The sequence below is a fragment of the Tiliqua scincoides genome, chromosome 4 (assembly GCF_035046505.1).
Source record: "Tiliqua scincoides isolate rTilSci1 chromosome 4, rTilSci1.hap2, whole genome shotgun sequence".
NCBI classification, from domain to species: domain Eukaryota; kingdom Metazoa; phylum Chordata; class Lepidosauria; order Squamata; family Scincidae; genus Tiliqua; species Tiliqua scincoides.
In genome coordinates this window covers 31,598,421-31,612,486 of record NC_089824.1, presented here as the reverse complement: position 1 = coordinate 31,612,486, position 14,066 = coordinate 31,598,421, and the positions used below count along the sequence as shown (strand labels likewise).

General features: G+C 39.7%; 1 protein-coding gene across 3 annotated transcripts in view; it reads left to right on the top strand.

Annotated features, from left to right (window-relative positions):
- Positions 1-14,066, top strand: part of CPNE3 (copine 3) — a 29,939-nt gene that overhangs the window by 4,329 nt on the left and 11,544 nt on the right. For all 3 annotated transcript variants that reach the window (XM_066626683.1, XM_066626685.1, XM_066626684.1), the window contains exons 2-10: positions 235-323; positions 2,020-2,154; positions 4,662-4,841; positions 5,922-5,996; positions 7,557-7,628; positions 8,800-8,883; positions 9,458-9,547; positions 12,168-12,266; positions 13,726-13,812. In XM_066626683.1, coding sequence (XP_066482780.1) covers positions 2,023-2,154; positions 4,662-4,841; positions 5,922-5,996; positions 7,557-7,628; positions 8,800-8,883; positions 9,458-9,547; positions 12,168-12,266; positions 13,726-13,812 — 819 coding nt within the window. In that variant the 5' untranslated portion in view covers positions 235-323; positions 2,020-2,022. The remainder of the gene's footprint in view (positions 1-234; positions 324-2,019; positions 2,155-4,661; positions 4,842-5,921; positions 5,997-7,556; positions 7,629-8,799; positions 8,884-9,457; positions 9,548-12,167; positions 12,267-13,725; positions 13,813-14,066) is intronic.

Here is a 14,066-nt window from a genome sequence, read left to right as displayed (position 1 = left end):
AAGGGCTCCAGATGTGACCAGAACCTTGTTCTGGTCACATCTGGAGCCCTTGTTCTGGTCTGAACCTTGTTCTGGTCACTTTCAGAGCCTTCAGGCCACCCAAATCCATGGATTCTGGTATCTGTGGGGTTTCTGGGAACAGAACCACCACGGCTAACAAGGGCCAACCTGTATATGGACGCTTGTAATGTTTGTTGCTATATTTGTTTAATATTTTCTTTACCTGTTTTACAGTTTCCTCGTGTCTACCAGTAACACTATTCCTATCCCCTGTTCATGCATACGTTACTTCAGGCTACGATTCTATACCTACTTACCTGAGAGTAAGTCCTATTGAGAATTCAGAGGAATTTTTGTGAGGATGTGCACTGCAAATCTCTATGCATGGCAATGCTGGCAGTTTAACTCCTTAGCTGTTGGAATGTTTGGGAACATTGCACAACACCACAGCAACTTAGCCGGTGGCTAGGGATACTCAGTTAAGTAAAGTAAAACAAAGCCAGAGCTCTTGTAGTTAGTAGCTAGGAAGATTCAAAACTTGTATTTGTGCCATAATTTTCTTCTTTTGAACTGAAACTTTTGGAGGGCAACTCCTTATGTTCTCTGGTGGGTGTCAAACATATTACATATCATAGACTGAACAGCATTCATGGTGCCTGTTGAGGGCTGGAAGTGACATCATTAAGCAGGATGTGATGTCATTAAGCAGCCAATGGCCAGAAATGAGCATTATATTTGACACCCCTATTCTATGGTTTAAAACAGTGGTCTCTACTTTTTGACCAAAGGGCCACATCATATATCTGGCACAGTGTTGAGGGCTTGGAAAAAAATTCAATATCAATAAGTACATTAAATAAATGCATTAGAGATGGAACTTAGATGAATGGGTTCAAATGTCAAGGATTTCTCCAAGCACCAACACAGCCCAAGAAATAAAGCATACACTTAAATGGACCCCCGTTCCCCCACCCCTCAAGCACAGCTCTGATTGTGTTTGCTCAGCTGGGCCAGAGGCTCTCGGGGGATCAAAGGCTGGCTGTGGGCCGCATCTGGCCCCTGGGCTGGGGTTTGGAGATCCCTAGTTTAAAATTACCACCTCATCTGCGTATCACATCTATACGCAGGTAGATGTGCTAGGAGCTTGACTAGGACTCTATGTTTCACTGGAACTGTACTATACAGATTGTTCAGTTACCAAGCCTTTCTTCTCCTACAGCCCTGCTGACAGATTGTGACCATCTTCCATTACTGGCACCATCTATTCCTGCATGTCTCAGGGAATGGGGGGAGGAGGCTGAGGTCTTCCTCTCAGAATATTGGAGACTCCCAATTTCCCAGGTGGACAGAGCCCCTGTTGCCTCCCCAGTGGTGGCCATTGTCTGGGCAACTCATTAATGTTCACAATTTTGTTTCCAAATGCTTAGAGCAGAGATTGTCAACCTTTTTCGTCTCATGGCACACTGACAAGGTACTAAAATTGTTAAGGCACACCATCAGTCTTTTGACAATTGAGAAGGCACACTGTACTGCCAGCAGGGGGCTCATCCCTCAATAAATAAATGAAATGCCCCTACTAATAAATGACCCTACTCCAAACTCCCATGGCACACCTGCAACCCATTTGCGGCACACCAGTGTGCCACAGCACAGTGGTTGAAAATGGCTAGCTTAGAGGTTTGATTGAAGTATTTGCCTGCTTTTTTAAAATGCATTTATGTATATTGTATTTTGGGAATGACTGATACTTGTCAGATAAAAAGGCACACTTTTGCTTTATTGAGTTTGAAAAGACCACAGTCTTTTTTGAAATGTTTTTCTTTTTAGTGAAGATCATGTCTTAATGGATGTAAAGCTCAGTCACTAACATTTTAAAATGGGGTTGCAACACTTATTTCATTTGGCTTAGGCATATTTAAATCTATATTGGATTGTGGCCATCAACTGTTTGCAATTACAATCTGTGTTTCCCCCCTCATGATCTTTTAAGTATTCTGGATGTTTTCTTATCTACTGTAGCAGATGGCAGCACAGTGTGTAACAAAGGTGGAGCTGACCATCTCCTGTAGCAATCTCCTGGATAAAGATGTTGGCTCCAAGTCGGACCCTCTTTGTGTACTTCTTCAGCATACCAGTGGACAGCAGTGGTATGAGGTATAGCATAATGATGCTTGTAGAATTCTCTTAGCAGATGATACTATCTGATTGCTGCCTGGTTAAGTTCCTCATTTTAATTTCATTTTTATTAGAAAATATTAACTTCCGAAATTCTTCATCTCTGTCCTTCAGGTATTAGGACTTCATATCTTTTTAAAAAGTCAATGTGTGTGTTAATGAGTCACACCCTCCTATAATAACTAGAATGCGCACCTATTCAGTTGTCTTTGAGAATCACCTTGCCTCTCTTGGTTTTATTGCATGTTTTTTACTAAATTGTTCTGATTGGTATGGATATTTTTTTATACCCCAGAGGAAATTATTCATATTAAAAGAGCTAGTCACTAATCTAGAAATGAAGACAGAAACAAAGCTTAATTGTGATCTCGCATCAGCATGTTTATTACTTCTTAACTCATCTCAGACATATCAAAACTACGTAGAAGAATATGTGGAGGGCCTCTGGGACCTTCGTACCCTATCCTTGCTGCTGCCAATGGTTCATGTCCTCTTCCTCTGTGTTTGCAGCGTTTGTATGAAATATTGAAAAACGGAACTCCAGAAGATTACAACCCAATCTGGGATGGTGATTGCAGGAGAAAACTCTCCCTGCGTTTAGCATCTGTTCCTGCAGAATGACTTTGAGCTCACAGAGGGCAGGGGTGGGGCTAAGTGTGGGTCAATGTAGAGAGATTCTGGGAACTGTCCACATATTTTCCTGTGCAAATTTAGAACATTTGGAGGACTGTCCTGTACCAAAACTGATCCTGGGATGTCAATTGATCAGCAGTTCTTTTTTTCTAGTTTATTGTTTCTGTTGAAGATTTGCTTAGCTTAAGAGAATTGTTGGCATTACTTTTAAACTACAAGGGGCCCCCATATCCATGGATCCTGTATCCGTGGTTTCAGGTATCCATGGATGTGGGGACTGCTCTCCCCCGTGCACCCATTTTTAAATGTAATGTTATGTTTAAATGTTTTAAATGTTATTTTAAATGTTTAAATAGGCTTGCTTAAACAAGCATTTTTGCCCCTATAACTTTTAAAATTGATGTAATGGGCGCACGGGGGGGGGGCGCACAGAGTGGGGACAACCCCCCACTCTCCACATGCCCCCCCTGCGTGACCATTAGACTATTTTTAAAACTTACTGGGTGCATGTTCTTGCTTGAATAGGCTGTGTTTGCAGCCAGCAGGAAGGAAGGAACAACAATGAGGTTTTTCTATTGACCAGTCTGTCAATCAGTCTACAGTAGCACATGCTAAATGTAGGGAGAGTTTTCTCCTGCAATTGCCATCTCAGTTTGGGTGGTGATCACAAGGAAATACTCTACCGGTGTTCAGTGTATCAGCATTTCAGACAAATGCTGCAAACGCAGAAGGAGGGGCTATGGGCACGGACCACTGGCAGCAGCAAGGATAGGGCACCAAGCTCGCAGAAGTCCTCCGCTTACTCTTCTATGTAGTTTTGACATGTCTGAGGTGAGGTGAAAAACATGCTGATGCTAGATCACAATTAAGCTTTATTCTTGTTTTCATTTTTATTCTCCACTTAGATTAGGGTATATGCTGCTTTGTATATGCTGTTGCAACCAGAACGGTTAAAGGGAACACCAGTGAGGTCAATAGAACAACTTCACTGCTGTTCCTTCCTGCTGTCTGCATACACAGCCTGTTTAAGCAAGAACGTGTGCCCAGTAAGTTTTAAAAATAGTCCAATGTCACGCAATTGGGTGCGTGGGAAGTGGGGGGTTGCCCCCACCCCCTGCACGCACATTGCATCATTTTAAATACTTAACTGGGGTGAGAATCAGCTCGATTTTCGCCACAGTAAATGTTTAAAATGATGTAATGGCAGTGGGGGAGCCTGCAGGAGGATTGGGGCATCCGCAATATGTGGACTGGTCTGAAACGGTTCCCCCGTGGATACTGGGGCACGTCTGTATTCTACACTCCACTGTGAAAATGCTGTTTAGTCAAAAAGCATTGTAAGCTGAATAAGTGCTGCTTTCCAAACCATGTTTACTTGAAAATAAGTTCTACTGAAATAAAAGGGTTTGCTTGCAATTAAGGCTGCAATTCTGTGCACACCTACTGGAAAGCAAGCCTCAGTGAACATAAAGGGAAATTAGTTCTGAGTAAGCATGCATGGGATCATGCCAGAAATGTGCATTAGAACTATTACAGAAGTTGTAACATTTTTTCTATAGAAATCTGTTTAGTCTGCCAGTATGCACACATTGATAATATCAGTTTAGTTCATCTTTCTGGGGGGGAGGGTGGGAAGCATTCTAATATCAGTCCATAACTTTTGTAGTTTTTGCTATCTCCTCGGTATTTAGAAATTTGGTTTCCCCCCCCCCTTTGTTTTGTTTTGGCATCTTGCTAAATTTAACATCATGATTCCATCTTGAAAGCAGAATCTTTCAGATATAAGCCAACTGTAGGAAGTGAGCTTTATTTTCTTGACCACCACATGATGAAGCTGTGGGGCTTCTTTACAGGTTGATCGCACAGAAAGAATCAACAACTGTTTGGACCCCAAGTTTTCCAAGAAGTTCCTAATTGATTACTACTTTGAGCTCATCCAGAAGCTCAAATTTGGGATTTATGACATTGACAACAAAACTGTTGATCTGAGTGACGATGATTTCCTAGGAGAATTTGAATGCACACTGGGGCAGGTAGGTGTAAATTATTCCTGTATAGTCTCTAACTATCAGAGGATTGTTCTAATTGTTTCAGTTGCCAATAATTTAGTTTTGCCCACAGAAATGAAATTCACCTGAGATCTCAATTATAGCTACTATCTTATTTCTCTGTTTTGACAGTCAACAAAAACATAAAATTGTCAAGGTAGGAAAATAATTGCATGTTGTAGGTTCTAATTTTGTAAATGTCTGTTTTTCAACAAGAAAGCAGTGTGTCATTTTGCTCTTATGCTGATTATCTGGTATTTGAGGTAACATTGTTGCAGGATCTATTCTCTATAATTTAACTGCTTGCAGAACAATCCTCTGCATGTTTACTCAGAAGTAAGACCCTTGTGTTTGATAAGGCTTACTCTTAGTAAAAAGTGCAAATGATTGAAATTTATTGCTTTACTTAAGTGGATAACCCAGCATAAGAGTTAATGTTGTTTCTCAGCATAAAATTGCGGTGAACGGAGGATTTTAACAGTTTCTTTTCCTCTTTGGTCAACACAAAACCTCAGAGGAGAGTCCTAGGCAAAGATAAGTAAAAGTAAGTATAAGTACATGCATATATTTAGGTATAGCTATGCAGAAAACAAAAATACTTGTTAGAAGCCTGTTCAAGTTATTTAAGTTATTGTGAAATAATTAAAACCTTAATTATCAATATCTTTTTCTTTCCTGCTAGCCAGGCATAGGATCACCTTTTAAGTGGGGATTTCCTTTAGCGGGGTGAAGCAGCCTGTTCATTTCAGCATAGTGTTCCCCTCAATGAATGTTTGTTGGGGTCTCTCTTGAGTCTTTTTTAGAATTGTGAATCTCTTTGGGATAGGGAACAATCTTCTTTGCTATGAAAATTGCTTTGAGAATGCTGTTTGGCACGTTTTTTAAAGATGAGCAGTAAGCAGTCTTTACCAAGTATAAATTCTTGTTTTTATTGTAGAAAAACGTAAGTTGGCCTTATGTTATGCTCTCCCTCTTCCTTTAGAAGTTCTCAATAAACAACTTTTAACACATTATGGATTAAAAGAGTTCTTTGATATAACTGATGAATATTCTGTGTTTTAACAGATTGTTTCTAGCAAAACAGTTACTAGGCCACTGTTGCAGAGAAATGGCAAACCTGCAGGAAAAGGAAGAATTACGGTATAAAAGCGTAGTTTGTTTGCTACTTATGATATATCACTTTTGACAGGGATTTTGTTTCTTTAGTTTTTTTCATATTCTGAGCAGAATAAAATAAACACAGTCAAGGGAAAAGCTGTGTGCTGAAATTCCATTGAATTTCCATTAATGGAATTAAAACTTCAATTCTATCCATGCTTATCTGGGAATAAATCCCTCTGACCACACTGAGACTTATTTCTGAGTAAAAATACAGAGGATTGCAATGTATTTAAATCTAGTTTGTTGCTTAACTTTTTTGTGTTTATGGCAATTTCCTAAAATTTAAAAACTGTAACCTAGATTTATAGAACTACACAGCTACCTTTGTATGCCCCAGGAAATTTTTGATTTATTTTTTCAAGCATCAACCCCAAATGCAATGCGACAAACAATTTTGAAACTGAAAGGAATTTTCAACAGCAGTTTTGTGGCATGGTGCAGTAGTTATTTAGTGGAAATAAAAAACAGTAAAATGGGATATAAAATCAGAGATTCAGATTGGGTGCACCAAAGCCTTTAATGTTCTAAAATGGGAGTGGGGGAAAAAGCATTCTCTCTTTCCCTCCTTCTCTACTCTGGTTGCAAACTGTTAATTTTCTTAATTAAAAATGTTCTCAGTTTTTTACGTACATTTTCACTGCACCACCCTTTCTCCTAGTTAGCTGCATTTCTAAAGAGCCTGCTATCAATATATCCGTATTTTTGAAAATAATAGGAATATAATATTTCCTTCCCCAAAAACCTTCTAGAAGAGTGTTTCTCAAACTTTGAGGGACATTTACTCCCTCAGTAAGTCTTTGTGGGGAGGGGCTAGGGCAGCGACGCGATCTCCAGGAGCTAAGGGGGGGGCGAGGGGGGGTGCTTTCCACTTTGTGTAGGTAGGGCTGCAGGAGGTGCAGGGAGCCCTCCGCAGTGCTCCCCGAGGCCTGGAATCCTCAATAAAGGTGGGTGGCAAAGCGCTTCTGTTTTGCAGGAGGTGCTTTGCGCCCTCTTTTATTGATGATTCCAGGCCTCAGGGAGTGCTGCGCACACCTCCTGCAGCCTGCTACAGCCCTACCCACATAAAGTGGAAAGGGCCCCCCCCATAGGGATGCGATCCTGAGCATTGCTTCCCTGCTTCTTCCATTCCCCTGCCCCTTAAAGGGACGAGGGAACCTTTATACAAACTGGTGGGTTGTGGAACCGCCTTGGGTCCCTTCGGGGAGAAAGGTGGGGTATAAATAAAGTAAATAAAATAAGTTTGAGAACCATCTCACCCCAGCAGTGTCTGTTCTGGTGGCTATCTGCTGGTATTCTTTTGCATCTTTTTAGATTGTGAGCCCTTTTGGGACAGGGAGCCATTTAGTTATTTGATTTTTCTCCGTAAACCGCTTTGTAAACTTTTAATTGAAAAGCGGTATATAAATAATAACCACACAACCCATCAATTTGAGAACCACTGTTCTAGAAGCATCATACTTTTTAACTAAAAACTCATACTTTATTAGCATTCAGTATCTAATCATTGTGATTATACATCTTGTCTTTATGTATACCCAGATTTCAGCCGAAGAAGTAAAAGATAACAGAGTGGTCATGTTTGAAGTTGAAGCAAGGAAATTGGATAACAAGGTGCTTAACTGCTTGTATCTTAATGATGAACAATAAGATCAATTATTTTAGCTCATGTATCTGCTTCTATTCTTGGTGCTACTTCTGTTTGCAGGAGGAATGATTTCACTGACCTCCCCTTCCCTTTGCATCCCCATGAATATCTGCTCCTGAGAGTCCCAGAGGGAAGGGAAGGTTGCTGGAAATTACCTCTTCACCCTTGTGCAGATCATGGCTGTCATTGCATGAACAAGCCCTTCTTGTGCCACTCTCCCCTGCACACAATGCTTTATTTTTTGAAATAGTTTTATGAAGAGATAGAGGATTGGTAGTTATAGTAATTCCTGCAGTTACTTCTGCTTCCACAGGAGCCATAGTATGCTGTTGTCTGAGCTGACAAATGATGATTAATGAAATCCCGGATTGTATCGTAAATATACGTAGTTGGCAATCCTGGTTTGCAGAGCTTGTGCGAACTATATTTTACTGGATTGAACTCTGACTATAGTTTCCATGTAAGCAATAGTAACTCATGTAAGGGATAAGGAAGCACATGACCGCCAGGCTTGTTCTTGTAACACCATGAACTTTTATAAACTCCAGAATTTCCAAGTGCTGATTTCTGTAGTTTGAACGAAAGAACTTAACTTCAATGGAGTTGTAGAAATGGTAACAACTTTTATGTCAAATAAAACAGTTTTTTTCTATCAGCCCAAACAATATTTATTTTAATACTATGAATGCCAACCATGAAAGCTTTGGTATTTACATCAAAGAGTTTTTCAGAATCTTAAGGATTCACACAACTATCTCTCTGGTGTCTAAAAGACTTGTGTTACAATTATGATTTGTGTGTGTCAGTGCGGTTGTATGTGGCTTCCTCTTGGCACCCTTTTATGGGTGGTACACCCTTATCTTAACTGGTACAGTTTGATGGTCCAGCCTGCTGCTATTGTTCCTGCAGTCCCTTTTCTGAGGAAGTGACACTCTCAAAAGCGTTATACTGAATGGAACTGAATTTTAAAAGAAGTATGATGTGAATGGAGCCACAGTTGTGTCAGGTGCAGTGCTGTTGGAAAAGAGGAAGTGTGTATTGCTGAATGTTTGTATCTAACTGGAGATAATAAAGTTACACTTGTAAAAACCCTCCCCTTTAAGACAACTTTGAATAATAACCTATTTTTAATTGCAGGATTTGTTTGGCAAATCTGATCCTTATTTGGAATTTCACAAACAGATCTCTGAAGGAAACTGGGTGATGGTACACAGAACAGAAGTAAGGTGTTCTTTCTCTTTTTGTGTATTGCATTAACTTGAATTCACTACCTATTTTTGTGTATTTAACTGTTCTGATTATCACAGCACCACTGGCTTCTGCAAGGACAGCATCTGCAGAGAAAAGATGCTCTGTTGCAAGGGTATAAAACTCATTTCATATAGTAGGCTGACTAGCATTCATGGTGCCTGCTGATGTCATGATGAAATTATGTCATTATAAGCAGATGATTGCCAGAAATAAGCACTTTGTTCTCATATAGAAACTCGTTAACTGCAAACACAGAAGAGAAAATGTGCAGATCATGTTTCAAGATATGAGACAGTCTAATGAGCATGTTGGGAGAGCCCAGTTATAATGGGGGGGCGGATAAACTGCTTCTGTGGGCCGCATCTGGCCTGTGGGCCTTATGTTTGACACCCCTCCTCTACTGGAATAAAGGCAGCACCCTTACATGTTCAATATTCTTCCTGATAGCTGTGTGGATTACTGAACAGGAGTATTTATCAGATATGGTCAATGCAAAGCCCTTTGATATTTCTAAAAATATATATTTTATTTTGTATTTGTTTAGGTTATTAAAAATAACTTGAACCCTGTCTGGAGACCATTTAAAATCTCTCTCAACTCCTTGTGTTATGGCGATATGGACAAAACTATCAAGGTAATGTCTATTCTCTTTTTGCATCCATTGTTCTGTCTAAATTTTCATTTTGAATTGTTTGGGGCTTAAATCTGTTTTATAGGATACTTGAATTAAGAATGAGATCTTATGTAGGAAAAGCAATTTATATTCATTCGGGAACAGAAATAGAGGAGAGAGCCCTGCTGAACGTCTTTGCGTAGTGTTAATATGCTTGAGTTGCACGCAATATTGATTATGTCAACAGTTTCTTTTTCATTTGTACACATGTAATTAGTTTTTGTCAGATGTTCTTTTCTAAGGGACACATATCTTATGAGGCTCACGATTCAGGGCTCCTATTAATGCAAACGTCTATGCAATGGATGTGATGCTAGTCCAACCAAGAAGCTTTGCATTTATAGCTTCATGTTATCCATTGTAGCCTCTCTGTTTATACATAATTCAGTCATTTAAGACTTCTTTAGCTGTAGTTTGTCCTTTTTATATATTTTTCCCTTTTAATGTGGTAGATTATACTCTGTTTAGTTTTTCTTTTAACTGTGCCCAACAAAGTTCACTACCCAGAATTTTTGTTCTCTCCCCCCACCATGTCCTCTACAGAGCTTCCAACAGTATGCTGACTGTCAAAATAACTTGAAAGTGAAGCAGTAAATGGCAAGCATTAAATTATCTGTCCAGAAAATACATTTTAATAGCTTTGTGGGGAAAAAAGAAATAACTTACTATTCCACCTGCTCTCACACACTTCATTGTCACTGGATTTGGGAAGAATGTATTTGTTCAGCTCATTAAAGTGTACTTTGTCATGTCTTATTAACTTTAATTCATTTTGAGTGTTCAGATGTTCACCATCTGCTTATCCTGGCCTACTTATTTTCCTCGTCCCTTATTTTTAAAGAAGGGGAGTGGGGAAGATAATTTAAGTGGCAGTTTTCTTTCTTCTCTATGCGTAATAGTGATATTTTGTATTCTAATTCAGTGGCAAAATAAATCTCTCAAGATGGTGTGTTTTTTAAATCCCTGAATGAGTCAAAATGTAGGCCTCTGATCAAACCTGTGTAGCTTGATTCTTGCCTCAGAAGGAACAAAATAAACAGTGGAGAAATGTCATGAATATGCAGGCCTTTGCACATTGATTGGAATTTAGCCTTTTATTTTACATCCTCCTCCGAAAAGGTGCAAGAAAATCTTGCACCCTTCCGTAAAAGATTCAGACCTAAAGCTATATTGCCTTAATAAGGAAGGAAACCCGCTATCTTGTTATGACTGATTCAACCATGCTTTAATACTTTTATGCACACGGTGTCATATGTAACTGGTCCTTTTACTGTAGTAAGTAAAACTTATCTTTCTCGCTCTATTTGGTGGAAATGTCTTTTCATGTGTTAAAATTACTGTTTGTGTATTTAGCCATAATCCACAAACAATGTGTGTATCTCATTACATTATCTCTGAACTGTGTGTGTGTTTTGAAGTGAGTCACCGAAGGCTTCTCTTATTGGGAGCAGGCATGCATTCATTTATCTGTTCTGTTACGGCTAGGAAGTCTTGTCCAACAAATAAGCAAGTTTGAGAACTAGCAGTGCAAGCCTATGCATGTCTACTCAGAAGTAAGTCCCAGTGCATTCCCTGGGGCTTACTTCCAGGAATGTGTGTATAGGATTGCAGCCTAAATTGGCCAACTGTTAGTGCTTCAATTTGGATAATAAAATGATACTCAGTTTTGTCAGCTGCTTATTATGCAAATGATATTACCAAACTAACATTGTAATAGCAAAATTTGGAAAGATTTTTAAAGCAAAATTGGAGAGAATTTGTCCTCTTTCTCCCACTCCCTGAATTCTACTCCACTAACTCTGTGTGCTTTCATTACATCAAAATCTATTTCCACAGTCTTTGCTGATACTGGTTCCTGCATGTTGTTTGCACTGATAGTGAGTGCATGTGTATGCATGTTAATACTAAGGTAATGCCCTCAAAGTCTCATTCTATGCATGTCTACTCAGAAATCCTTTTGAGTTTAGTGGGACTTACTCCCAAATAATTATGTATAGGATTGCAGCCTCGGGACCAAGTCCTAACTGAAGGTTGCCGGCAGAGCACAGTGACAATTTCATAGGCTCCACCGCATCCTACAGGTGGCCAGAGACCATGTGGGGGCGGAGAGGCGAGTAAACACTTTTGTTTACTTGCTTTACTCCGTCTCCTCATGGGCCCTTATGGATTTACTTAGACCTATGCCAGTCCCTTCCTCTGATTTATGGGGAGGGCAAGAAGAGAAGACAACAAGCCAGAGAGGAAGGAGGGCCAGCTTAGCCAGCTCCCTCCTCATTTGCCCCTCCCTCCTTTGCCCACAGTCCTGATGATTTCAGGTGATGGGCCTAATAGGCCTGCTGGCAATAAGTTGTGTGCCCAGGCCTTAAATGATATATATTCAGAAGTTTGGTAATTGGGTGATTCTAGTCTAATGGCACAATAATACGTACACAATCTCAACACAAATCATTAATCTGTTGTTTTCTTAATAGGCCTGTTTTCTTTTCTTCAGTCGGTGGCAGTTATTTGCCCATGACTTTGAATTTCATGATACTACCTCTGTATCCATGTTCTTGGATAATGTTGATATTATTTTTTTTAGGTTGAGTGCTATGATTACGACAACGATGGGTCGCATGATCTCATTGGGACCTTTCAAACCACCATGTCAAAATTGAAAGAAGCATCTCGACAGTCACCAGTAAGTCTATACAGTACACTGAATCTTGTTGTTGTTTTTGTTTTTTTTAAAAAAAATAGGAATAGTGCATTTATCCAAGCCTTTGGTGAGCTTGCAACCGCAAGAGTAATGGTATTTTATCGTGGGGAAAAGTGTGAACTGTGAACCAGACTTCAGTTTAAATTTTTGTTCCACTTTCTACTCATTGGGTATAGTTAGAGAAGCCATTGTTTGTTAAGCTCGGATCCCGTCTATAGTACAGTGAATATTACTGACTGCTTGTTTCAGGGCTATTATACAAGTTGTGTCGATTAACACATTAAGCTTTGGACATTTGGGGAAAGCACTATTCAAATCAGTTAAATTTATTTTATTTTTATTTGAATTATTGTAAGTTTATAACGCTTAAGAATATAGGAGGTGTCCTGCTAAATCAGGCCAAAAGCCTACTAGTCCAGCACTGTTTCTACGGTGGTGTTGCCTCTGGAAATTCCACAAGTAATAAAGACATACTTTTCCCCGTCTTTGCGCCCCTGCAACTGGTATTCAGAGAAATAAAATGAAACTTAGTGAGAACCTTTTATTCACATTTTGCTTGGTGGTATTATTATTCTATCCTCCCCTACCCCCAAGAGGCTCAATGTAATGTTTAACAACCTGATCATGTTGGTTATACTGTGATAGTGACTGACCCAAGAGCACCCAAGAAGTTTCATGTTTAAATGGGGATTTGAACCTTGATCCTCTCTGTTCCTAGTTTGACGCTAATCATTACACCACAACACTCTATTCTCTCTCTCTCTATCTCTCTCTTCCCCTCCCTTAAACAGGAGAGCAAAGTAGTGTATTGGATACCAATCACAATAATCAAATTTCAGAGTAGATTTGAAATATCACTGAACTTAAACACTTAGTTTTGTAAAACCTGCCAAAGGGGGGTATGTAACTCTGTTTCAGTTATAGTGTGACATGGTTTCTATATTTTTATAAACATACTTTTATACTTATTCCTGTCCTTTTATTTTAACAAATTTAATGAAAATAAAATGTGTGAAGCTGTAGTTCAGACTATTTCTAGGGCTGCAGTTTACAGCTGAGTATTTAGAAATAATGATCAGCAATACCTCACACTTATGACCAGTAATACCTCAACAGACCAAAAAACCTGCAGAAGCAAGCAAGTAGTCCTTCTTTGTGACTTGGGAACTGATGGCAAACAGTAACTACAATGGACATCGGTATCCACAGGGGATCCATTCCCAGGCCCCCCATGGATAATTGAATCTGTGGAGGCCTGAAGAACCAGAAGTGCCTCTGTTAGGCTTTCTGAGGCACAGGGAGGCCGGACACAGAAAGTAAGATGTCAGATGTCACTATGCTCCTGAGAATTTAGTAAACTTCTAAAGCGGTGTTCTTAAAACAATAGCCTAAACAGATGTGTGTGTTTGTGTGTTTCTGTCCTGCTTTCATGTTTCTGTAGGCTGAATTTGAATGCATCAATGAAAAGAAGAGGCAAAAGAAGAAAAGCTACAAAAATTCAGGAGTTGTGAGTGTGAAACACTGTGAGGTCAGCATCTTCAAACATCATTTTTTTACTTGGATATTCTGTAAGAGGCTCAGGGTGGGCAGGTGGGCTCTTTCAGCAATGAAAACCTCTTCTCTGCCGTCTTCGGCATCACACTGTAGTCTCACTGCCAGGCAGGGAATGGCCCATGATGCTTTTGTCTGCTTGTTGCAATACCCCAAGGCATTGTGATGCACACTTTGGGAACCCCTGGTTTAAAGGGTTTAGCATGGATATAGAGGGTGAACATGAGTTCT